Below are 27,059 nucleotides of genomic sequence, written 5' to 3'. Positions count from 1 at the left end.
CAGCATCTTAGCTGTAGAGGGCAGTGTCACTGGCCCTCATATGTGGGATCCAAACCGGGGCCCTCTGGCGTCCCAAGCCAGTTCTTAACCACCGAGCCACTCGGCCCCCCCCTCCGCCCCTGATCTTTATTTTTAAAGTACTAATTTTTCTTAAAACCTAGAGCTCTTCAAGATTCCCCTCATTCATTAAAAATGTCATCACCTCCCTACTTTGGATGCAATAACTCTGCTTATTTCAGCACACCTTTCAATCACTTTAAATCAAACAAGCCCCATTGAAGGTCATTTGCTACCAAATGATCCTGTTCTGAGTGGTGGACCTCAAGATTTCTAAAATAGATTACTTTAATTCCCAGAGCATTATTTCTCATGATGGACTCAAAACATAGTCTATTCCGAAAATAAATAAATAGCTCTCAGTCTTCACATACCATAAGCCTAGGAGGTTAAATTGATAATCCTTACTGATGCATATCTACTCTGTTGTCAGCAAATTACAGATTTAGGGATCTCCATTTTATGCTTTCCATTTCATTACATTTAGTGCACCATAGTCATGTTCTGTTCAGTTAATAAAGAAAAAGAGATTAAGAATAATTTAAGACTTTTTGCATTATTTATTAATCTATTATTTGCCTTTACATCTATGGATAAGTGCAAAGGCTTTCACTGTGGCTTCCTGGCTTGCACATGTTTCTTTAAAGGCTTTATTACAACAAGAATCTAATGGATAGAAAATAATTTTTTTCCCATCCTTAATTATGTGAAGTCTTAAGACTTTACCTCTCTATTTCAACTTAAACAGTTTGACAAATTTTAGGATAACCAAGTACACACCTTGTTATTGTAACAAAAGTAGAAGCTAAACATCCTTTCTCTTTGCTAGATTATCTTCAGCGTCTACTGGGAGTAGTGTGAACAAGCAATTGAACCTGTTGGCTAATTGCTAACAGAAGGAATGGTTAAGTATCAATTATTGAAAAAATAAAAATGATTCCTTTAGGCAAACTTTTTTTTTAGCACCCAGATGGATAATGTTAAATAACTCTCTTTAATTGTTTAACTCATTTAGTTATTCGGGTGGCTATTTTGTTCTAAACGATCTTTGGAGACCCATCAAGATGGCATGTTGCTTAAAAATTAGTATTCTATAAAATCACACGATAGTTTTATGATAGTTAGAGACATCTGGTGACTCCTGCTTTCAAAATCTTTTGCGATGAGATGTTCAACTCCATGCATTTTGAAACAGAATTTGGGAGTTTGAACAAATGCCAAGTTAAACTATTTAATTTGCATAATAAAACATCAACTTCGTCACCTATAAATCTGAAAAATAAAGCATGTAATGATTCTTTCAATCAATAGCCATGATAGTTGGACTTCTACAGTAATTTTAATTTTTAAGTTTTGCTATGCTTTGACTATCAAAACCTTGGCTGACAACAACTGATTTCCAAGAGTAATGATCTAATGAAAATGTTAAATGATTATTTCTCAAGACAACTATTGCTCTAGTAACATGCCAGATCATTAGAAACTACGCTATTCATGTACCTTTGACACAATCATCTTTACAGAACTATGACTGAATCTTATGCCCTGAGCCTTTATTGTATGTCAATATGAGAAATGGCCATATACATAATGTCTTTTCATTTCTAGAAAATTGTCATCAAACATAGCATATATTATACTGTTTAATTTCACTAAAAAATTTTGAAGCTTGCTTGATACTTTTTTTATTAGAGTTTAGTGCCAGGGCATAGTGACCTGTCCTTAATGTGATGCCTGGTATGCTTTTTTAAAAATTAAGCAATAATTGAGTAGCAACTTATTGTATTTTATGTTTTGCTTCTATTTCCAGAAAACCCAAAGCTAATTTTATACTCAGTTGCATGCCATGTTTTAGCGTAGGCTTGTTTTATCTTGCGTGTCCTTCCTTTCTGGTCCTTTCGTATTCCTTTCCTTCTCTTCCTTTTTCTCTTCTGTTTCTTTTCTTTCCTTGGGAGGAAGCCATATTTTATCCTTCTACCACCATCTTGGGGTAATTTTCAAATATATGTATATTTTACTGTGAGCTCTCTCTGATGCTATTTGGAAGTGTCATAAATAATAAAGTCAAGTAACTTGTGTAGGGAGATTTATGCTGTTTCAGGAGTCCCAAAAGGCTTATCTACAGAAGGTCAGGGAGGCTACATTGATTATGCATTTGTGTCATCCAGGTTTTAAGCCATGAATAATCATCATCCACTTCACAAGTGTTAATTGAGCACCATCTATGTGAAAGGCACACCCTCCAGCTCAGTAAGCAAGTCCTGATAATTTTTTAATCCAGTGTGCCTTACATTGGCCCCTTATCTTCTATTCTCAGAAGTATTTTAATAATTTAGACCTTACCTGGGATAAATTTCCTTTTCAGATAAAGAGGTTTACTCACATTTGCTAGAGCACTCTTCCATTTTTCCTCAGGTTTTGCTGAAGTGGTTCTCACTCTTAAGAAAGCTTCCTCACCATCACATAAGAGTCTATCCAAATTTTACCCATTCTTTGATACCTAATAACTATTCAGGTCCCACTATCCAGGAGTAATTTGTCCAACAACTACGTCCTTTTTTTTTTTCAAAAGAGCCCTTTTTATTTTGTGTCACTTGTCTAACAACTAAGGCATTTAGCACCCTGGACTATTTCTTCCTCTTTTCCCTGAACTGTTTTTTAAATTATATACTTTTATTTACTTTTCACAGATTTTGCCTAGCTCTTTGCTAGCTCTTTGAAGACCCTATCTTCTAGTGTTTTGCAGCTCCCCTTATTGCCTGAGTGGTTTCTCAATAAATACTTTTGAAAAAATTTAATAATCTGCTATACTTCTATAGAGCACGAGTATTGCTTTTTTTTAAACATTTTATTTGGTCATTTTGAAAAGTTTATGTCTACTACATTGGTCATAAATTCGAAAATCTTTTACATCTTTTATTGGGTTATTGGAAAAGCCATGACATATTTTTTCTGTTTTTCGTTGCAAAAATGCATCATGACTTTTCCGACAACCCCATATATAATAAAAATTGTCTTTTTATAATAGGAGGTTTAAAATATTTTAACTTAAGAATCTAAAACTAACTCATATTTTAAAAGTGAAAATGATTAAAATATATGTGTGCACATGGCCTACATTTAACATGAGTGTAATCTAACCCTTTTTTCTTTCCTCTGTAGGAAGGGACTAATATTTGTAGAGTGCTTGTTTTGGGCTAGGTAATGGGCTCTGCTCTTTACTTCGCCGACTCTTCATTATAACCTTTATGAGGGTGTTCTAGAAGACTTAGAGAATTCTGCTTCTCAGACCATAGGGCTTTCATGACCAATGCCTTGTGATATTCCTTGGTCACTAAGGAACATGGTATAGGAAGGTTTGCCTTTCTATTTTTCTTAAGATAAATTATATAGGTTTTAACAAAAGAAGGAAATGAAATAAGGAGATATTTTGCAATCTTTGTAGCTTCCTCCGTGGTCATCAAAATGTTGGTTTGCTTGTCACTTTTTAATATTTCTATTAGAAACTAGAGAGAGTCTGGTTTTTAGTTCTCTAAATTAGAAAGTAAAGTTTGTGATTGGATCTCATCACTGTTAATCATCTCAGATTAAAAGAAGGTGAGAAGACCTGCCTCAAAGGAAGAGGCAAGCAAGTCTTGTCCATAGAAATTGATTGTAAGAAAACATTTTTTGTTTGTTTTGTTTGCCTTCCTAAGATGGGGGACAGGGTATTTATAGCTCAACATGTAAAACATTTCAGGGGAGGAACTTTAACAGTAGAGGGCTGAACATCCAATAAGTGCTTTTTGTTTATTAATATTACATTGAATAGAAAATAAAAAGACCTTTGTTGACGAAAAGCCTCTCCTAGATGTCTGTCTCTTAGAATTTTAACCTTTCACTCACAACCTCATAAAAAGTAGTAATCATTAATTTAGGACTTGGCAAAGAGAATGGACTGTCCCTGGACTTTGGCCAAAAATTCCCTTAAACTAGAGATTTTTCACATATCCCCTTTTCACATATGAGAAACCTGATATTCAGGAAAGTTTACTTGCCTAAAGCCCAAGCTGAGGAAATGGCTGTTGTGTGTTTCTTTCTCCAAGACTCACCTGCAACATTTATTCCTTTAGATGCTCAAAAAGCTTAGTGTTCCTATGAACCTTAGCATTGTTATATGTAATTCACTTTCTCACTGAGTTTCGCTTATGATTTAATAGGTTGTATTGAGAAACACAGAAAGAAGACTAAAGAAGTAACCATGTCCTTATTAAGTATCAGGATGGGGTGGAAAATGGGGAAATAAATAAAAGCTAAAGTACATTTTTTTCCTATGAGAAAAGCTTGTGTATTACCTTCTGTATTCACACATGGCTAAATGAACCTGAAAATGAGCGTCTGAGAACAGGCACACAATAATGATTCAGAAATTGCCATCCATATTGCTATGGACCCATTTCTCTACTATTAGGGAAACCAAAGACTCAGGAAAGAGCATCCCATGTGTTAGGAAGCCTTGAAGAATTGAACTGCTCCATTAGCTTGAATTGATTTCAGTGAAAACTAGAGATAGGTGAGCCATAAAGCATCATTGACACCTAGAGACTAAGTGGCTTGGACATTTGTCTGTTTCATTCAAAATACCAGTTTATTGCATGAGTTTCTTTACCTTAGTGAAGGAGAAATGAGTGGAAGAAAAATTTCACTATGCGTGGAAAGAACGTAAGAAAAATGGAAACATTTTCAATATTTGCTAGGCTAAAAGTTAAAAACACACTTATTATGGAATCTCAGTTCGTTAAATGTCAACAATATGCAATAGCTAGAATTTAGTAGTATAAAACTGTTCCAAGAAAAAAGAGCAATTTACCAATAATGTGGGGAAAAATAAATTGAGAAGAGAGATTTTATGATTCAGGAAACACTATATGTGTAGTTGTAAATCATAAATTTTAACAGGAAAGAGAGCTATTGCATAGAAGAAAAGAGCAAATGAGCAAGATTTGAGTATATGAGAAAACAAAGTGGACATATTACCTATCTTGCAAAATAATTATAAACAGAATTCTGCCTGAATGGAGTATTTTAATGACTAAGATGGATTGCAAGATATTCTACCCTAGTTTAACCTGTTATGATTTCTTTGTAAATTAAAATCAATAGTTCTTGTGAAATAGCCAACCCAGATGCTGTTGTTTGCTGACAACTTTTTCATCATCAGTGTAATTTTTAAAGCTGGTGTAGGGCCCTTGCATGTTTAAAATGCACACATCTGAGCTTGTTCCTGGATCAGATAATGTGAATATGCTGGATTCTTATATTTCTGGAAATAGGCTCAAACCACTTTTGGTGGCTGTGACCCTTAAAGCCATTGGAATCAAGTGGTCTATTGATATTTTACTTACCACAGGACAATACCTCAGTGAAATTCCATAGGAGTTTGGGGTGGGGCCATAATAAAAATAAAATATGCCAATCAGGAATTCTTTTTCTCTTGTCCTTAAATGGAATTTTCTTTCTGTCAGCTATAGGTGAATGTTTTAAGGGACTTGAAAGATCACTTTTTTCCCCATTAGTCAGACATTCTAAGAGTAAGGGATAGATGAAGTGAGATTTCATTACTTAAATTAGAATGCTGGGATAGAAAATTTCCCCCATCCACCCCCTTCTTGGATATATGCACACACTTTAAAATACTTAAGATAATTTAAAATACTGGGGCAAGGACATTTGATTAGCCAATTTCACACACCATAGACTGCACAAGTTTCCACTTATTTCATGTGACTACTAGTTTTATATTTTGACTATGAAATATAACAAATACAGCATAATGGGAAACTCACTGGATTGGCAGTGTAAAGACTTAAATCATTAGTCCTGCTCGTCATCGTATTGATTTTTACTTTTTTCAGGATGGAAGAATTGGGATTAAGTGATTTTTAAAGCTCTTTTCAACCCTAACTAACATTTCATGACTTATTTAATACAAATTTTACTTTTGAAGTTATTTGTTTTTTAATGATTATGTTGTCCCTTTATAAGGCTTTTTTAGATAATTGGAGTATGGTAGTATTTGATAAAATATTACCTCTACATCATTAGTTCCTATGCTGTGTTTACTTAAGGAATGGCTATTATGAGGGACTGCTAAGATCAAGAAATAGAGTGTTTTTGAACTTGTTAATAATCTACTGTGCCTTTAAGCTTCAAAAATATGGCTAGCCCTAGTGTTACTATCACTAGCCCTTATGCTAACTAGTCCTATTATTTCTTTCACTTTTGATAGCTAACCCTTTGGAAGTAATAGAGGTATGCCATCTTGGTAAAGTTTTGAGTACTTTGCTGTTCACAAAAATCAAGAACTATTTCTTGAGAACCATCACAATCCATTTTTATTATTTTAGAACTATTAAGTAGAAATGTATAACAGATGTTCTTCCCTCTGCACTATATGATGGGTATTGGAGATGCACCAACAATGAACAAAAACAGGGATGGTCACTGCCCTCAGCTCTATGACAGAGAATCAGGGAAGGCTTCCCTAAAGTTGTAAAGTCTGAGTTAAAACCTGAAGGACAAATAAGTGTTAGCTGGGTGTGGAGGGGAAGATGAGAGTATTTTAGGCACAGGAAAGAGTATGTGTAAAATTCTTATTCTAGGAAAGAGTGTGGCATATTCCAGGAACTATGAACTGCCATTTCTTAAAGAAATGACATTTCTAATGTCATTATGTCATTATGAAAGAGACTGATTTCTGTAAGTCAGACACAACACTCCATCTCATTATGTATTTCATAGTCATGCCTTATGACAGGATTAAAATTTTCTTTCAATAAATCATTAGTATTCTAACCCTCAAATGTCTTCCATTTGTCAACACTTTTGACTTATGGAGGAGAGCTAAACACACAGAGGATCTCAAAGAATATAGGATTAAAAATGTTTGCACTGACATATTTAATAAAATGACATGAGAGAGATTAAATTTGTTCTTACCACACATGTAAATATATTACAATAAACCCCCCAAATTATGCAAAGGTGTATATCACACAATTGGTGATTGGCTCCTGTGTTCCTTCTATCCCCGCCTCTGTTCCTACATGGGGAAAGAAGAGGCTAAAAGCTTTATTTTCTGGATAGGGAGAGAGAGGGCATAGAGAAATAGTAAATTATCCAATCTCAGAAAGCCAGGAGATGTCAAGTGGATCCACACATCTCCCTATTTTTCTAGCGTAATCTTTCCAGATTCCTTCATTGCAAATTTCCTAGATTTCCTGACACACAGCTCTGGGAGTCCCAGCCAGCCCCAGGACCCTTGCCTTATGGGTTTTAGAGCTTTAGCAGAGGATTCTGGTATAATTTTGGAGATTTAAAGATGGCTGCATTCTACTAGCCCTTTCATGAATCTCGCCTGGGGGCTGGGGTAGGGATCAGGGAATTACAGGAGATGAAATACTGCCTAGAGTTCTCGCTTGATGTTTGGGATGACAGGCAGTAGAGAACCACAGTCCTTCTCCTCCCAGTGTTAGCTGAGCGGTCATCCATGAAGGGGAGTTTGTGCTATTTGGCTGTGAGGAGGACAGAGAGGAAGGACTTTGGTCCATCTCTGTTTAGGAGGTAACAAGGTTGCCCTGCTCCCCCTACCTATCCCCTCCCTATGGTGCATTTGTGATGTGGAGGAAATCCGGAAGATCTTAGGCAAGCTAGATGCCAAAGGGGAGATCACTCACATCTAGAAGTACCCACAGCACTAGCTACAGCCCATGTGGGGAGCACTCAGGAGACTGTGGGGATCCCTCAGCAACATTGCATAATTTTCCCGGTGGACAGGATACGGTCACTCTTAAGGTACACGGAAGAGCAGTAGCAGGTAAGTCCTCGTCCATTGAAACCTCATTATTGTTCCCACTGGACTTGGGGCCCTTTCAACCCTCAGCTTTCTCTTCTTTTGCACTGGAGCTGATATATCGGCCTCGTGATACTCCTGAGAGTTCTGAGTCAAGTGGCAGGTACAGGAGGGAGAAGCTCAAAGACGGAGCCTTGTTATGGAATTGAGTTACGAACCCAAGCTCCCTTGACTGGGCTGCATTAACACAACACATCTAGAACATCCAGGCTAGATAGACAAGGGGTTTCAAGTTCATAAATTAAAACAGTTCTAAAAATAAACCTGTATTTTGAACTACTCAGTTTTGCATACTATCTTATCTATGAAATATACGGTCACATACACTGGGGAGAAAAGAGAGTCAAGTCCTTTGTTATCATTTACAGTTCATTTTACTTTCCCCAAAGGAAACTGACATAGATCTGCGGGCAGCAGGTGTTGGGACTCTGCCTCACCTTGTTCACAGAAGATTCCCGTGGTTCCTAGAGGACAGAAGCAGGCGTAGCCATAAGGCAGTGCGACACAAGTGGCTCCTTTGCTACACTGGGGTGGAGGGTCATGTTCAGGGTCACAGGCGGAGACTGTCTCCATGCAGAAGGCTCCTTTCCACCCAGTGGGACAGTCACAGCTGTAGATTGAGAAGGAAGACAGCATGATTTGAACACTTGAGCAGAGATAGTTTACACGTGTGAACTATCATCCTGGCGTTAACGTGCCAATTTTGACTGAGGTTCCAAGACAGAAAAGATTTTGCATGTCAAAGCAAATTGGGATTCAAACAACCAAGATCCAAACTGACAACGAAAAGAGTTAATAACTGGTTGTGGGATTACTGGATTTTGCATCAAGGATTTAGAAAGGTTCAGCATGTGGTGATTGAAAGAGAATGTCATGAGAATCATTTCTTTGGACAAAACAGCATTAAGGGTCCCTCTCCCTGACCCCACACCACCACCAAGGGGGAAGGCTGTGAACAGAGTTGCAACCTCCTCTTAAGCCTTAAGCTTTGAAAAAAGAAATTCATCTTGATATATGTTCTGTGACATTGGTGAACACGCAAGCCCAGCTTCTGGGCTGCAGAAGAAATGGCAAACCCCATCAGAGAGGAGGCAAATGGCAGAATCCCAGGCAAAGGGTGTGGCCCCCTGAGTTAGGATAAGCTTGGGCACATATGAAAGGGGTCTTGCCCAGAAGGTATCCTGGTAGTTGAAGGGACCTCACGGTAAGAGGCAGTCAGTTGATGACTGGGGCAGAATCTGAGTGGGAAAGGGGAGTACCCAGTTTGAAGAGAGGTCTTGTCTGGCTTGAGAGAGTGATAATTGGAGGAGCTCATCAGGGAGCCCAGCAGATGGACCCACTAAAGGTAGAGTTGTCAGATGAAATGCAGGGCACCTGATGAGATTTCAATGTCAGACAATAAGTTTTTCGTATAAGTATGCCCCATGCAATGTTTGAATTTCAGACAAGCAATATTTGAGATATACTTAAAAATTATTTGTTGTTTATCTGGAATTCATATTTATCTGAATAACCTGTATTCCTCCCACCTCTTAAATTTGGCAACCTTCCACTAAGGGCACGTGCGAGAAAGAGTTAACTTTAAACCCTCACAAGGCCCAGACAGCACTAAACCATCAAGAAAGCCTGTGAATGAAGGAAGCTCATTCCAGGATGTGGTGTGGGGCGCAGTCAGAAAGATAGCAGTAGGGGATCACACCTCTTCCGAGACCTCCCATTCATGTCTTACTCCTGGCTGGATTTAGGCAACAATCTCGAAGAGTACAGTGTTAGTATTTTGAAGTGGACCTTTGAATTAATGAATTGAGAGTGTATTTGTAAATTAAAGTGTCTATTAATCAAGTCAAAGTAGAAAATTCAACGGACCTCCCCATGTTTTAATCCAGGACCAAGAAAAGGATGATTCTTACTAAGCGGGTTTAAAAAGAGAGTAAGAACCCAAAGTAAATTTTACTTTCAGAGTACATCCATGAGTCCTGAGTCACACTTACTTGCTTTCAGTCATTGCAGTGGTCTTTACTTACTGGTAAACTGTAGACATAGATGACAATAACAGCACTGCTGGGGGAGTTAAAAAGCATCACCAATAGTACAATTTTTTGTTTTGTTTTTTTCTTTAGCTGAGCCATCCTGCCACCTGTTGGCAGCTCAGCGGCAGCTCAGCTCAGGCCAAGGCATCGAACCGCTGTTGCTCAGAGCTCAAACTCTTGAGTGAGATCTTAACCAACTGAGCCATTCAGCCGGCCACCAATAGTACAGTTTCTAAGGTAAACAAGTCAAGAAAAAGCAGGGAGAAAACAAAAGTATCTTTAGTTCTGTTGTTTTCTTTAGGCTGGTAGAGTCCTTATAGATTCTGAGGATTAAAGGCTGCTCACATGGTCCCCTCTGGTGGATCAACCTGTATGACACATTATATGCCATGCAGAGGGGAGGTAAGGACAATGTATACTCTTCCTGCAAACATCACTAACAACCTTTATCATTTTATTGAAACAATAAGTAAGAGCTTTATAAAACTGAGATTAAATGAAAAAAAGAAAATCAAAATCACTTGTAACCTCTGATCATGGCAAGGCTGACATTTTTTTTTTTAAAGATTTTTATTGGGGAATTGGGGGGATGGGAACAGTACTGGGGAATTAGGGGAAGGGGAACAGACAAGTTGCTGTCGTTTTGTTCTTCAATCTAGTTGTGGAGGACACTGCTTCACTGGCCCAAGTTGGCACCATCATTGCGCTCTTCCCTGGTGAGGCAGATCAGTCGCCGGCTTCTGGACGGCCGCTCACTGCGGCTGCTGGCCGCTCACGCTGGTTGCTGGCTACACATGGTCGCCCATGGCAACCCACTGCCACAGAGGCTGCAGCCTACGCCGTTGCCGGTGACTCACGGCAGCCCAGCTCCAGGTTGAGCTGTTGTTCAGCATCTTAGCTGTGGAGGGCAGTGTCACTGGCCCTCATATGTGGGATCCGAACCGGGGCCCTCTGGCATCCCAACCGAGTTCTTAACCATCACGCCACTCGGCCGGCCCAAGGCTGACATTTTTTAACATGTATTTTTCCACTACGTCCTCTAAGCATATTTTAACATTAAAGATTCTGAGAAAATTGTATATTCACAGGTAAAAGAATGAAATTAGGCCTCTACCTTCACCACTCACAAAAATGACCTGGAAATGGATTAAAGACATATTTAAGACCTGAAACCACAAAAGTCCTAGAAGAAAACAGAGTGCTCAGTTTTGCCTGTTTTTAAACTTCACATAAATGTAATGATATTGTACATATTCTTCTATTACTGCCTTTCACTCAGAATTACGTTTTTTGGGATTCACCCATGTTGATACATGGAGCTGTTGCATTCATTATCAGTGCTATATAACTCGATGAGCAGAGCTCATATATTTTTGTGTAGTTAGAATTTTAATATTTTCTTTTATGGTTTGCATTTTTGTGACTTATTTAAGAAATCTTTCCCTATTTCAAGGTTGGAAAGACATTTTTATGTTGTCTCCTAAAACTATTATAATTTTTTCCTTTTACATTGAAGTCTTAATCTATCTGAAATTATTTTTTGTGTTTGACATGGGGTAGAGATTGAACTACGATTTTCCGTATGGATAACCAACAGTCCTAGCACTCTTCATTAAACAGTTCATCCTTTCCCACTGATGAGCCATGTCTATTTACGCATGGTCTTCTGCCTCTCTATCTTGTTCATTAGTCTGTTGGTCTAACTTTGGGCCAGTATCACACTGTCTTAATTTCTCTGACTTTTTAAGAGGTCTTCATATCTAGGGATGGTGAGTTCTGTGCTCTCGGTTTTCTGTCTAGGAATGTCCTGGCTATTCTTAAGCCCTTTGCTCTTTCACGTCTTTTCTTGTCAACTACTCCCAATGTCAAGATAGGCAAATTTCCTTTCTTTCTACTTGTGTACAGTGGGGTTCACCTGTTTATTCTTACACGGAGGGTGTAGTTCTTAGGGGTGCCAGACCTATGAGGAGTCTCCTGTTGGATCCCTCACCTCGGGCAGTCCTTAGCTTTTAAGTCCAGTCCATTGTGCAGCCTTCAGAGGGTAAGTTCACCATCTCCAGGTTTTAGCAGGAACTCGGGGCTAAAGCCAACTTGGATAAAGCTTACTTTATAGAGTCTTGCTTCTGTTTTGTTTGGTCTCTATAAACGTACTGTTTCATTTCAGGTAACAGTGTTATGAAAATACACATTTTATATTTTTTTTCAGATTTGAATGTTCTCATTTGGGAAGATTGTTCAGGATATATAATTCACCACAGTTTTACAAACTGAAGTCCCTATAAATGACTTTAAAAAAAATAAAACATAATATTTAGAAACATCTTCCCATATTCATTAATTCGTTTCCACCATTAATAACTTTGTATTTAATGGTTGAATATTATTTTACTAAATGGATGAAATATGCTTTATTCTTTTTGTCATTAGTGAGATATTTTATATTTTCTTTATTTTTCATTTTCTACAAATAGCACTGTGATAAAACTCATGTAGCTAAAATCTTTGTGCATATCTATGCTCATTTCCTTGGGATAAATTCAAATATCATCATGACCTCTAGGCTTTGGATACATATTCCAACTTTCCTGCCATAATAATTGTACCAATTTACATTCCCATCATAAGTGAATGAAAGAATGCTCCTGAAATAATAGGTGTGTATATAATTGAAAATATGGAACATTCTTATAGGCTTCTTGTTCTTTATTAGCCCAATAATTATTTATTAAAATAAAAATGATTTAGTGTCTGCCTACACATATTTATCAGGGACATACTGATTCCAAATTCCTATATTTTCCTTTATTATTTGGCAGCCTAAACAAATGCCTCACCAAAATATTTTTATTTTTTATTTTATTTTATTTTTTTTAGTATTTACCATGTGCGTAGCACTATCTTAGATCATATAGGATGAGCAGAAGCTGTGTAAGATGTGAGCCCTGGCCCAGGCTAAGATGAGGTGCGCTAGGGTAAAGCATCACTAGGCTGCATGTGCTGGGGAACTTAGTGAGTGGCACAGAGAAGTGTTGCCAGAATCCAGAAGCCAGCATAGGGAATAACATCACATCATACGTTCACTGATGCACTGTTAGACTTTGGATCTGAGGGGAATTTACAGCAAAATATCTCATGTATCTAGACTTACAGACAGGCATAGGCACATACACAAAATGATAAAAAACAAAATTCTATTAGGATACTGCCATTTTATTAAATAGGGTGTTTATATGGGTCATGATGAAAGAAAATTCATATTTGTATTGTATCTAAGTTAATAGTTGTGTAAAAAAAAGTTTGAGAAGTTGTATAAGGTTCTCCAAAATAGCAAAAAACAAAATACAGAAGTAACCTGCTACAAAATTACCTAATGATTTTGATTATTGTTTGAAGATCAAAAAGAACATAAAACATGTAAAGACTTTTTATACAAAAAATAGAACATCTTACTAATTTTATAAAGAAGAATAAAACTATAGTAATTCTTATTAAAGAATTTTTATATAAAAAGAAAACTCTACTTTCATTACTTTTTTATGATGAGTGCACCATCTAGTGGTCCATTTATATCCACTTGAAGAACAACAAAGCAAAGAAAAAAATTAATTTCATCGTCTTATAGACAGAAATGGCAATGGTAGAATATTTATTTTTATATTAAATATAGCTTAAATCACATTAAGCCTAATATATTATGCTGCTATAAATTTATTTGAAAAATAGTATCGTAAATAAAATAAATCCTCATATGATTCCTTTCAGAATTTTAGGTCTGAAGCAATTAGCTATGTGTGCAAAGATTTAAAAAATTACTTTCAAATACCATATACTACTTTCTTATACTATATTTTAAGAGAGATCTTCATCAGAATAATTTTATGCTAGGTCAGGTTTTTTCTTTTTCTTCCCTGTCTGGCTTCTTTAGCACCCTGCAAAATGTAGCTAATAAAAAGTCTTAAACCCTTACTCTCCACTTTGGGTAATGATATTTTTTTAACCCTTGAAATTAATTCATTAACATTTCTTCCTTTATCCACATATATCCTACCCTGCTCTGAAGAAGAGTCGGTTTTGGAGAGAGAAGTGTGTGAGATTGGGTGTCTACATAGTGGAAACAGTAGAAAACAGAAAAGAGAGGTAGCCATTCATTTACAGACTATTATTAGTAGTTTTTTACATGCTAAGTGTCTGCTACTGGGCTTAGCCCTAAGCATTTCCACATCACACATATGGCCTCATGTTTTGGTGGGGGGTCAGATTAGTAAGCAGCCAATGTTAATACAATGTGACAGGTGCTAAAATGAGTCTATGGGAGCCCATCTGAAGGGTGCCTGAGCAATTTTAGTGAGCTCAGGGAAGTCTTCTGAAGTGAGATTCGCCTGCGTGAACGAGTGCATTGAGGGGTAGGGACAGTCGAAGATTAGGCTGGAAAAGGAGATGACAGCTCAAAGGGCTTTGTGTAACAGGCAGAGACAGTGCAGCTTTTAAGTGACATACGTATGGGGAGTGACATAAATGAGGCATATTTTAAGAATAATAATCTGCTATGTATGAGACGACTCCATGATGTAACAATAAACTGTCTAGTGACGTAAGTTTAATTTTAGTGGCATCTTATTATACCTTTGTCACTAGAACAGGGGTTGGCAAACTTTGGCAGTATGCAGTTTGCTTTATGGGCCATAAAGACGTTTCTGCAATAACTCAATGCTGCCATTATTGAAAGCAGCCACAGAATCCACCAGGGAATGTGTGTGGCTCTATCCCAATAAAACTAATTTACAGAAACAGGTGGTGGGCCAGGTTTGGCCCACAGGACATAGTTTGCTGACCTCTGCACTAAATCATTGATTCCATGGAACCAGCTAATTAATTCCATGGGAGCAGAGATTAGGCCTGTTTTATCCTCTGTTATAGTCCCAGGGCTAAAACAGTTCCTGGCATATTGTGATTTTTCATTGAATATCCAGGGAATAAATAAATTAGCGAATGAATGAGTCATGACTAGGATAAGGAAGTAGATGAATGCAAACAGGCCTGGACAGGAAAATGGCTTTGAGGATGGAAAGGGTGACGTAGATGTGAGAGGCATCTGGTAAGTGTGTTGGTTTGGAAGATGAAAGATTACAGTAATGGTGAACATTTATGGAGGCTTACAATGTACCAGGCACTCTTCTAAGAACTTTAAATGTGTTAACTCATTTAATCCTCTTTACGACCCTATTAGGGTCCATTAGAATTCTCATTTTGTCAGGAGGAGCTTGAAGGACAGAGAAGTTAAACAAATTACATGGCTAACAATAGGGGAGGGAGTATGCACATTTCACTGCCAGTCTATGTCTCTCAATCCCATGGAAATCTCTGGGGGTTTCACGATTAAATGACTGAAAGAATGTGGTGCTGTAAATGGGAATAGGGTATTCAGAGAGGAATATAGTTTAGAGAAAACATAAAAATCCACTTTCAGCTACACTGAGTTGGAGGTGAGAGCAAGTGATCAAAAGGGCTGTTTTTTTTTAATGAATTAGTAAAACAGTAGGCAAAGGGCTGAAGCATTTACTATACAATAGCTAAGCATATTCAAAAGATAATGAGGCATCATTGACTTTATACATAGAATTATTTTCTTATTTCATGTCCATTCAAAAAATGTTAGCTACCCTCAGTTGTTAATATAATATATGAAGAGCAGTTTGTGTGTTCTTCTGCCCTTAAACATGGAGAGATAACCCAGGAGAAGATGTCAGACACTAGAAATATGAGTAACAGCTGGTCATGATGGCAACTGAGAGTTGAATACTGGAGTATGTTTTTACTACTATAGCTATTTTTTTTTACATCTGTGCACTTGAAAATTTATAATACATTCCTAAATTGTAGATAAATTGTTTGGTTGTTATTGTTAATTTTATAGCTTAGAAACATCTATGGATTACTTTTTTTCATTACATTAGTCAAGATGAAGAATTTAATTTTCTTGTAATTAACCAATTCTACAGCTTCTTGAGTTTAGGATGAATATGGAGAAATAAAAAATAACTAAAAATAAGATGATGGAAGATTTAATATTCGTTGTTTGAATATCACTTGAACATCTTCCACTTACTTACTGTATATTCACCAAAAATGAAGTACAAGCACCACTCTACTTTGTTTCCAGGGTGAATACAAAACAGAAAACATAGTTTTGCCCCCACCCCACCATAGACTTTATGGTAACTTATTTATAACAATGTATTTACTTGAAATATATATGACATATGTAAAAATATAATATTTAAAGTTTATTAGGACTTCACCTTAGTGCCAGGCACTGTGTTTTAAGTACTTTATATGTAGTAGCTTATTTAATCCCCATAATAACACTGCAATTAACAGTTTTCAAAAGTGTGCAGATGAGAAAGTGTGCCTTAGAAAAATATAACCTCTGTTTAATCTACCTTTTTCAGTTTACCTATCAAATATAGATTCTTATTGCTCTGGATAAGAGAGATTCTTTTCAATGTATGAGGCGAATGAGGGCAAAGTATTAGAATCATCATGAAATGAGAGCAGAAAGGGAAAGCTCTTGGTGAAAATTTACCTCCACCTGGATCTGTAAGAAAGTTATGGTTACGAATTTGTTGGTTTTCTATGTAAGCAAAAGCACAGATATAGAACTTAAAATGAAATCAATGTGATGTGATAATAAAGTCATATGAGTAATGAAATGTGTGTTCCTTAGCGATAGATGATCCCATCATAAAGGACTCCAATTCTGCATATGTATTTCCCTGCTATTTAAAGGAAAACATATTTGAATCTCCTTCTCCTTAGCACATCTGTTGTGTTGGATGACTTCATTCGTGTCAAATTGCTTTTCTTTATGATTTATTTCCATTTGAGTAACAAGTTGGGAGAATGAAGTAAGTGTGATCTGATGGATATCATTTTACCTGCCAACATTTACTGGATGTCAAATGACATCCTCAAAAACTGAGCCTTAGAAGGATACACAAACAAGCGCTAAAACCAATGAGCCTCACGGTGCCCTGGAAAGTGACGGCATGTCAGGACTCAGCGTGCCTCCAAAGCAGGGTTGCTGATGTTTCCCATGGCCCTCTTCTCTTTGCTGGTGAGATCACTCACCAAACTCTTTGCTGATTCCTCAGAGAGGATAAGAAGGATGAGATGGAATCACTCCTTCCATATCAACAACGGTACTGGCACTTGTCTGTGGGCCTCAATCCTCATGGTTCTTTCTGTTCTCCAGGTTAAGGGCCTAACCATTGTATTATGGCAACAGTTGGACTCAGTTTCTCTTAGAGGAGGAGCTGATTGAGGAAATCATTTAGACGAGCTGCTGGGAGTAGATGGTGGACCCTCGTTGCATTGATGCCAGTATGAGCCTGGACTATAAAAAGAAGATACAGTTACTACATTGCTTTGCCTGCGAATAGGAGAGAAATTAGTTTGTTCCTAGAGAGTCAGCTGGAGCAAAATAAAGCAATGACAAGAAGATAGAGGGGGGTTGGAGGGGCCATGTATTTACTGTGATGGTGGGAGAACCAAAACACAGGTTGAAAGTGGTTTAGGTGGCCGGGACAGAAACTTTCCATCCCATATCTGCACCCATCTCCTGCCCTCAATGTAAATAGTCAGATCCATCTCAAAGTGTGAAAGACTTTGCTCCTTCAGTAAAAATAAAAAAATTGATTGTCACTTTTAGGTATACATGGTATATTGTCTGTAGGGAATCAAAAGGAGGCTTTGAGGACACACACTTTCTTTCCGGAATCTGCACTAATCTTGGAAAGATCTTTGGACTTTCACCTGATTCTCGAAGGCATCTGTGAGCCAAAAAGTAATTAGAAAACTCTGGGTCAGGGAAATTGTGTGCTCACTGATAGTTATGTTACAAATAAGCCTCACTGATGAACTTGGTATAAATCTCTGGTGCATTTCACATTTTATATCCACTTTCTCTGAGCTCTTATTACGCGTATTGTCTGTGCTGCTCATTTTACATCTAACTTGCTTCTGTGACTTGTGGGTTTCCTACACTGTGCTTTTCTCAAAGGAAGACATCTGCACGTCACTTTCAGTCACAGTTAGGATATCACTTTAAAGTCAAGCAAAGTACAACTTAAATGAAGTCAAATTTCCTTAAAAACCACTTTGTACCAAACAAATGTACATATAGGGCTAAGTTATAACTAAACAAACCTTTTAAAATTTTTTTTAAATTTCAATCTAGGCTACCGACTAACAACAGAAATCATTTACTGTTTCTCTCTTGCATCAGAGCTCATCCCAGGAGCATAAAGGCCTTACATGAACTCTACCTTATTAGACTCTCATTTAAGAAATTGAATGAGAGCACAGTTGGATCTGTGTTTGCTGACGTACTTGGAGCAGGAAAGCAAGGCTGTTAAGCTTATTAGAGCCCAGCTCAGGGTCCAAAGGCCTTATGAAGCCCCACCTCCCTCCTTACTTGGCACAAAACTTCCCCTTATGGACCAAAGCAACGCCTTCCATCCTCAGCTGTGAGGAGCGGAACTAAAGTGAGCATTTTATGTTTTTGTTTTTATTAATTTATACCATTAAGCTTTAAAACACTTTGACCAGCTTTGAGATTTTTGTTTTTAAAATTGATTCTGTTCTATTAAATTTATGCTTCTGGGTTGAGACTTGCTTCTTGAGCATTTAAAAAAATATTTTATCATGTGTTAGTTATTTTTCAAGAAAAGATTGAATTTTAAGCTTTGAGCTGTCTATAATGTTACCTGGAAATTCAGTTTAATATTACTCTGCTTCAGATAATATTAGGCAAAATAAATCTTCAGGCAAAATAAAAGTGTAGAGCCATATAACATTGGGAGCCTGGGACTAGGACAAGGATAGAGGAAAACTTCTTAAACACTATTGAAAAGTATATTACAAAGAACACATCTTTTTCTGTTAAACAAGGGATTCTTATTATTGAGATTAGAGCAGAAATACAAAAAGTGTCAAAAGGAATAAAATTCTCCTTAAACTTCTGCTGCTGCTGAAGCTGAATGTCCATGAGTGGGAATCTTCTTGTTTTTAAACAGCTTTTTTGAGGTATAATTTACATGCCACAAAATTCACCTCTTTTAAGTTCAGGGAGCCATAATTTTAATGTCATTATGTAATAGTCACAAGAGCTGCTTCTGATTCTGCAGAGCGCTTCCCATGGTGTTGATACAGTAAATATTTTGTTGTTATATCAGTAAGACAATCTCACACACTGGTCACAATTTTGATAAGATTTTTGAATCCTGTCAGGAAACTTGTGAGAGGCATGCTTCCCGTTGTACATTATTACTCAAGTCTATTTGTTATTCAAATCAAGGTTCTCATGCTAGCCTGTGAGAGACAGCTTTCCACCCACACAGGAACTTATGAAATCCCCAGGGGGTGTAGTATGTGGCAAGGTACTTCCAATTTGGAGAAAATATGAAATGTCAAGGGCCGGCCGAGTGGCACATTACTTAAGAGCTGGCTTGGGATGCCGGCTCTGAGGAGCAGGGCCCAGTTCGGATCCCATATGAGGGCCAGTGACACTGCCCTCCACAGCTAAGATGGTGATCAACAGCTCAACCTGGAGCTGGGCTGCCGTGAGTCACCGGCGATGGTGTAGGCTGCAGTGGAGCTGCAGTGGGCTGCCCTAAGCTACCATGAGTGGCCGGCAGCCAACGTGAGCTGCCAAGAGCTGCTGTGAGCGGCTGTCCAGAGGCCGGCGACCGATCTGCCTCAACCGGGAAGAGCACAATGATAATACCAACATGGGCCAGTGAAGCAATGTCCTCCACAACTAGACTGAAGAACAAAAACGACAGCAACTTGTCTGTTCCCCTTCCCCGATTCCTCAATATATTTCTTTAAAAAAAAAGTATGAAATGCCAATTGAAGATAACATCAACATTTTGTTTTTTAAATTAAGAATAAATGAATAGATTACATCCAGCATATAACAAATACTTAATACTTTGGTCATCTTATTTAAATTGTTAGCTGCTTTTAAACTCATTTCTTACTATTTAGGTTCTGTAGAGACTCTTGACCCAGTGACTGGAAGATTTAGTGTGGGGTCCCACTCTACTACTTATAAGGAGCTTGTACATCCTCTTGATTCACTCACAATCTCTGGGGGTTAGTTTCCCATCCATTAAGTTGGGACTAGGATATCTGCCCTTGGAGAGTTTGGGGTAAGATGTAGGAAGATCTAATACCATCTCCTCACTTGCCCCATGAAGTGTTTTCTTATCAGCCCAATGCACTGTGATTAGTTGTTTGAACTGTGCACTTGGCTTTTGATCATTTTCTAGTGAGGAGGTGGAGGAAAATTGTTCAGGGAGGGTAAGGGATTCACTCATGACTTTTAAAACTACATGCTTTTCTGCCCTTATCTTTCAGGGGAGACTCTGGTACCCTGTTTCCCCAATTGCTTTGCAGTGTTAGTAGTGAGGTGCGTCATATGTCTGAGGTGTTCTGTGGGAAAAACCTTGACAAATCACTTTTCTCATGCATATATGAGATGTAAGTCATTTATGAATAGCTAGAATGTAAGAAATTGAAGGACAGAAGGCTCACTTCTTTTTGGCATAACCTGAACCCTTCATAGACCGCTTATGCATTGAGGAGATGCTCAACAAAAGAAGTTATTTATAAGACAACCTTCCTTGATTCTTTTCTTCCCACTCACCTTGTTCACATTATTGTTTCATACTAAAGTAGTTCAATCGTGCAGCTTTGCTACCGCCTATCTAGAGAGGGCCCTTTCTAAAGGAGCTAAAACCTAAATATAAAAGCAAATCCCAATATATAAACCCTTGTGTGATCAACATTTCTGGTAACACTCTCAATACCATGAATTTAAGATGTATTTTCCCCGGTGCCTGAAATGGCATAGTAATTCATTTTCATGGTTTAAAAGAATTGAGAAGAGGCACAAATGCTGTGCTCTCCTTCTCTAGTTGCCTTCATCTCTCTGCCAGTCATCCAGCAAGTCTACATAAGACCATTTTAAGAACATCAGTTGTGCTCCTAGTTTGTACAAGTGAAGTATACCAGTTAGAATCCAAATAACCGGCTACGTTCTTTCCTAATGTCATACTTACTAAACAGTAGATCCACTGTCTATACATGTTCCACCATTGCCACATGTCATTAAACTACACGGAGAACCATCACACTGGCCAACGCTGTGCCCAGCGTCTGGGTGGCCCTCGGGGTTTCCCAGCCGTCTGAAATGGCCGTGCTTCTTAGTGCGAACTTGAATAGTGAAAATACAACCTTGAAGAAAGGGAAAAACTTCATATAAAAATTGGAAGAATAGATAAAACAGGAAGACAGTTATTCTCTCATTTTTAAAGTAACATTTAGAAAACACAAAGTAACCAATTCAATTTTTAAGATCAAAAAATAAAAAAGAAAAGCATAGAGAGAAAAATAAAAAAAAATCTACATCTCACCATTTTGGAGTAGACAACTATACACACACACACACACACACACACACACACGGTGTTTTTCCATTCTTTGTTGTATTTTCTTTTAAACACAAATAGAATCTTGCGTTAAAATATATAAGATACAGGAGCACACCAAAAATTTGTATAGCATAAATACCATTAACTCTCTTCTCATTGCATTAACTATTTTCAAATGATGGCATAGCATTTTCTTATATCATAATATATTTAATCAACCTTCAATTATTGGATAATTGACTCATTTCTATCTTTTGCTATTAGAAATAATACTATAATAAATATCATTGTAGGTATATCTTGGTGCATTTGCTTATTATTAGTATAAATTTCTAGAAGTAAAACTACTAGGGCAAAAGATATGGATGCTTTGGAGTGTGCCCAAGTGTCACAGGTATTTTGCACAATTATGTCTCCCCCAAACCTGATACTAGGACACCTGCTTCTTCACAGGCACCCTAATGCAAGAGAATATCACCTGTTTCATTTTTAAATGAAATAAATAATAAAATACTCTTTTGCTATATTTTACTGGAGCTTAAAATCTTTAAAAAAATTTATTAGTCATTTCTAACTTTTCTTTTCAGTTGCTTATTATGTACTGTTTTTCTCTACTCACACTTTTAACATTTACTTGATAGACATCTTTATAGGAGCCTATTAGCTGTTTGTCATATATCGTAGATACTTTCTCCTGTTTAATATGTGCCATTTAATTTTGCTTTCCGTGGGGTTTTTATTTTTATGCGGAGAAGTTTATAATATTTATGTTGTCTCATTTATCTCTTTTTCTCCTCAGGGATTTTGCATTTGCATGTATCCTCAGAAACGTCTTTCCAAACAAGACATATCCTGTATGATCTCACTTATATGTGGAATCTAAAACAGTTGAATTCATAGCAGTAGAGTAGAATGGTGGTTGCCAGGGGCTGGAGGGTGGGAGAAATGGGAAGATGTTGGTCAAAGGGTACAAACTTTCAGTTAAAAGAGGAATAAGTTCTGGGGATCTAATGTACAGCATGTGAGTACAGTTAACAGTATTATATCGTATACTTGAAACTTGCTGAGCAAGTAGATCTTAAGTGTACTCACCACACAAACGCAAAAGGTAACTATGTTAGGTGACAGATGTGTTAATTAACTTGATTATGGTATACTTTGCACAGTGTATATGTATACCAAATCATCTCATTGTACACATTCAATACATATAATTTTTTTTTGGTCAAATATACCTCAATAAAGCTGAAGGAAAAACAGGTCTTTTCTACCCCAATATTAAATAAATATAAACAAAGAAGGCAGTTCAATGAATAATTTATGGAGCTGTTTGGGATACTGAAATGTATTGTAATTTCACTCATTTCCTTCAGCTCTTATTCAGAGTTTGTTTACAATGTACTTTCAAATAAATACGGACATCAACCATAAATAGGATTTTTAAAATGATAAAAGATAGGCAAGTTTGGATTTTATTTCCAAACATTTCTTGAAGCTAAAAGCATGGAATAATTCCTCATGGTGAAAAAAATGGGCTCAGTTTTGAAAGGTCAAGAATTTACTTTTCAACTTGGTCCTCACTGACAAGCACCATTCTCAGCATGCACTAATATTTTCTCATTGTAAGAAAATGGTAATTTTCTTCCTTAGATTTAATTTTCATTCTTCCCCCAAGTACTTCTGTCTACTATTACACAAATAGGAACTAAAATGGTGTAGTGAATGAAGAAATGAATGAATGAATGCTAGATGCTTTATACTGAATAACCATGTAGCTCAACTAACACGGCAGGGATTTCCATGCTTTTTGCAGAGTGATATGTACCCAGCAGAGAGCAAAGGTGTAAGTAGATGATGAAGTCAGGTGGGTCTGAGGTCAATTACAATGTCTCCTACATAATGGCTAGATAACCCAAATCAAGCTGAGTGCCAATCTTTTCACCTTCAAAAAGGGGACAAAAATAACTACTCCATGGATTAATAGGAGTAAGATAACATACGTAAACTGGCCGGTATAATGCCTGGCAACTAGATTTTATATTCCACCCTCTACCTCACACTCTACCACACTGTCTCAGAAGTCCTTTGTTTCCTTTATCAAAAAAATATTCTTTTTCAACAAAAATTGTGGAATGCTGACATTAGGTTTTTGTGGTTTTTATAATCATGTGCTGAAAACAACTTTGTTAAATGATCATAATACGTATTAATGCCTGAAGCTGTTCATTTCAAACCACTTCTCTTTTATATGGATAAGAAATACTTTGTTATGAGGAACTGCTGAAATATGTTTTTGGCTGAAAACATGGCAATGCTATATTTAGAGAAACATTTAGCAAATACAAATAGTTAAATGTGTTTATTTTACAGAGAGACAGCTTCCTGTCAGTCAACATATCATCAGTTTCAAGGCAATTACAGTGGAAACCATGTGTAGAATACATATTGTATAATTTCACTCCTATTAATACAGCAGATAAAATATAATCTGCTTAGTATAGCACCATGCAACATCTAGTCAATACATATACCCTGCATGTAATAAAGTAGTTATGATAAAGGCTTTTGGAGCCATGAGCCATGTGTATATTGGAAAGTAAGGCTAACTAGGTTCCAAAAAAGTGATGGCTTTTTTTTGACAGTAAAATAATTTTTAAATTATTGCAGTAAACTCATTTTCCTCCTATGGACTTCGGTTTGAAAAATCTCATGCAATTAAAAAAACAAGAAAGAAAAGTTGAACTAGCAAGAAGCTAGCTGTACTGACAGTGTAAGGCACTTTCAGGTTGGAAGAACATCTTTATAGGGTCGTTAATGAATCTGAATCTATTTCACATTCACTGTATTCAGTTGACTAATAAATATTTAATAATCCCTGTGTGAATGAACACTAGCTGCTGTAACACTAGAATAATGGATAGGATAATAGATATTGACACTAGTCAAAAATAATTTTTAACTATATATCAGGATTAAATAGGCCGGTCAGTGAAGGTAACAGATCTTAGAACGTTGATGAAAGCTATGGATCTTCTCTCAGAAAAATGTGCACAGGTATACACACTATTGCATGTATGTTATCAGGAGACTCAGGACCCACTGAAGTCCATCCATGACCCTCAACCTGAGAACTCTGCAGCTTTGTAATTGATGCAACTTTGAAGAGGAAGGGAGAATTCCTCTTATTAGGACAGGTAAAACAATAGTGCTCTCTTTGACTGGCATGTGTAGATTATTTAATTTGGAGAAGAGTTAAATAACCTCAATATCTTCATTACTATTTAAGGGTATAGGGAAAATAATGGCTCATTATAAGCCATTTCTAGAACGAAAACAAATGGGCTATATTCACAGTAAGGATTTGCATTTTAGACTAGAACTTCTGGATTAGAGTTATTTATCAGGAGTGTTTACAGAAATGTGAAAGCCTAAATCAGATAATCTTTTGATGTCTGTAATTTAATCCCCATGTTAAAGAAAAATAATTGCGCCTTATCTATTTGTGTTAGTGAGGTTAGAATTTAATTATTAAGCCTTATTAAACTGTTTCATAAAGCTCTACTTGCTTCGTTATGATTAATTAACATAGTGGTTTCCAAATCTGGGGGGGCTTATCAAAATGCAAATTTTTAGACCCTATCATAGAGATTTTGATTAAATAGTTCTGGAGTAGGGCCCAGAAATCTATATATTTAAGGAAATCATCCTATGTCATTCTCTAGAGCCAATAGAGATCATTTTTTTTGGAATCATAAGTTTATGGTATAGTTGCAATCTGGTCTTTATGGTAGGTTGGTAATAATTGTCTATAATTTGCAGTACATTGTAAGTGCTGGTTTATAATAAAGGAGAGGCAGACATGAAGGGAGAATTCAAGAGACAAATGATAAAATTAGGGGCTTCTAAGATCCTGGATGACTGTTGATTAAGAGGCAATTTCCAAGGAGACCGACCCAAGATTTTCATCCTCACTAAGACTCACAGCAGCTGACATGGTTCCACATATGTGCAGCCCTAGCGTTTCTCAGATGAAAGGCCAGCTGCTTGTGTGCTGAACTCAGGCTCATTAACATACTGAAGGAGAAAATGACAGGTTTGGATGAAAGCCTTTCTTTGTTCTCATTATCAAGATGTGAAGAAAAGTTCCTAATAGAAGAGAGAAAATAACACAAAAGGAAGCCAAGAAGCACTGGACTTCAATAAATTTGAAAATATCAAGTCCAATGATGACAGGATGGAGTACTAATAATAGTTAACATTTGTTGAGTATGTATCATGTACTGGTTTCTGAGTTAAGCACTTAACATAATTATTTTACTTAATTAACTCACAAGAACCCTATGGGGTAGGTACTTTCATGTTACAGAGGAGAAAATGGAGGCTCAGAGAGTTTAAGTAAAGGCTGAAAGTAACATAGTTGTCACTGTCTGTAGAGCAGAGAAAGAGAAGCAAGTGTGTGACCGGAGCTGTGTCATCTCCCACCACTAGCACCATCATCATCACTAACACAGTGAGCATGCTAAGCCGGGTACTGATCTGTGTTCTCTTTCTATCAATTCACTCTCAGAACTGCATAGGAAGAGAAGTGCTGTTATGATCCCGTTTTACAGATGCGGCACAGTGAGGCACAGGGTGGTTCGACTACTAGCCAGGGTCATGAAGCTTGTTAGTGTCCAAACTGGGGTGCATACCCAGGCAGTTGGGTTCCAGAGTCCACACTCTTATTCTTGATGCTATATCCAGAGTATTTATGTAAGCATCATGTCTGTGAATAAAGGACAGCAAGTTGTGATGACTCCCCCAGAGCCTCTGTTTCATTGAGTGGAAGGTGTGCTTCTTTCACATTCATAAGTTTACCCATGCCTTTCCTTGAATTAATGTTTTTAAAAACTCATTGATTTGTTATGCCCTTACAATCCTTTCCAGATTATTTCTTGCTGTGAAAGAATTGTTGAGCCCTCTATTATAGTTAGCATGGTGCCTTCATATGCTTCAAAGTATTATTTAACATACGCTTCTGAGAATCAGCACTGATTACATATTCAAAGACAAAGTTTCTTTGACAGCCTTGGCAGAATGAACTAATTTACTGAAACCTGGCTTTGTATAATGTTGCGTTAGCTGTGTTGTGTTCATATATTTTAAGTACATGGCCTTCTGCATCAGTGTTTAGGCAGAAGTCAGTGAAGGCGGAGAGAAGGATGAGGCCAGGCAGGCAGAGAACTCAAGTGCCTGAAATGGCTCTTGATGTCTCACAGTGATGTGCGTTACATCCTGGTCCCTATTTTTTGATTTCTGATAGAGAGTAGGCTGGCCATGGGGGCGTGGCTTAGGGCAGTAATGAGCAGCTCCTTGACCAAAAGGATTATTTTTACTACATGCATTATTATAACAATCCAAAGCATGTCTTTATTTAATAACATTACTATGAATCACCTTTATAAGGAAGATCTGAGTGTATGTTCCTTTTTGAATGAAGACTATGGCAATACAGGGCCGACCGAGTGGCGCGATGGTTAAGAACTCGCTTGGGATGCCAGAGGGCCCCGGTTCGGATCCCACATATGAGGGCCAGTGACACTGCCC

At 37.2% G+C, this 27,059-nt stretch overlaps 1 protein-coding gene across 1 annotated transcript in view; it reads right to left on the bottom strand.

Moving 5' to 3' along the window:
* The window catches only part of LOC109393324 (protein eyes shut homolog), a 1,090,347-nt gene that overhangs the window by 13,789 nt on the left and 1,049,499 nt on the right, over window positions 1-27,059 (bottom strand). The window contains 2 exon segments of the mRNA XM_019662404.1: window positions 8,386-8,558; window positions 21,102-21,276. Coding sequence (XP_019517949.1) covers window positions 8,386-8,558; window positions 21,102-21,276 — 348 coding nt within the window.

The sequence above is a fragment of the Hipposideros armiger genome, unplaced genomic scaffold, assembly GCF_001890085.2.
Source record: "Hipposideros armiger isolate ML-2016 unplaced genomic scaffold, ASM189008v1 scaffold_375, whole genome shotgun sequence".
NCBI classification, from domain to species: Eukaryota; Metazoa; Chordata; class Mammalia; order Chiroptera; family Hipposideridae; genus Hipposideros; species Hipposideros armiger.
This window is presented reverse-complemented; position numbering and strand designations above follow the sequence as displayed.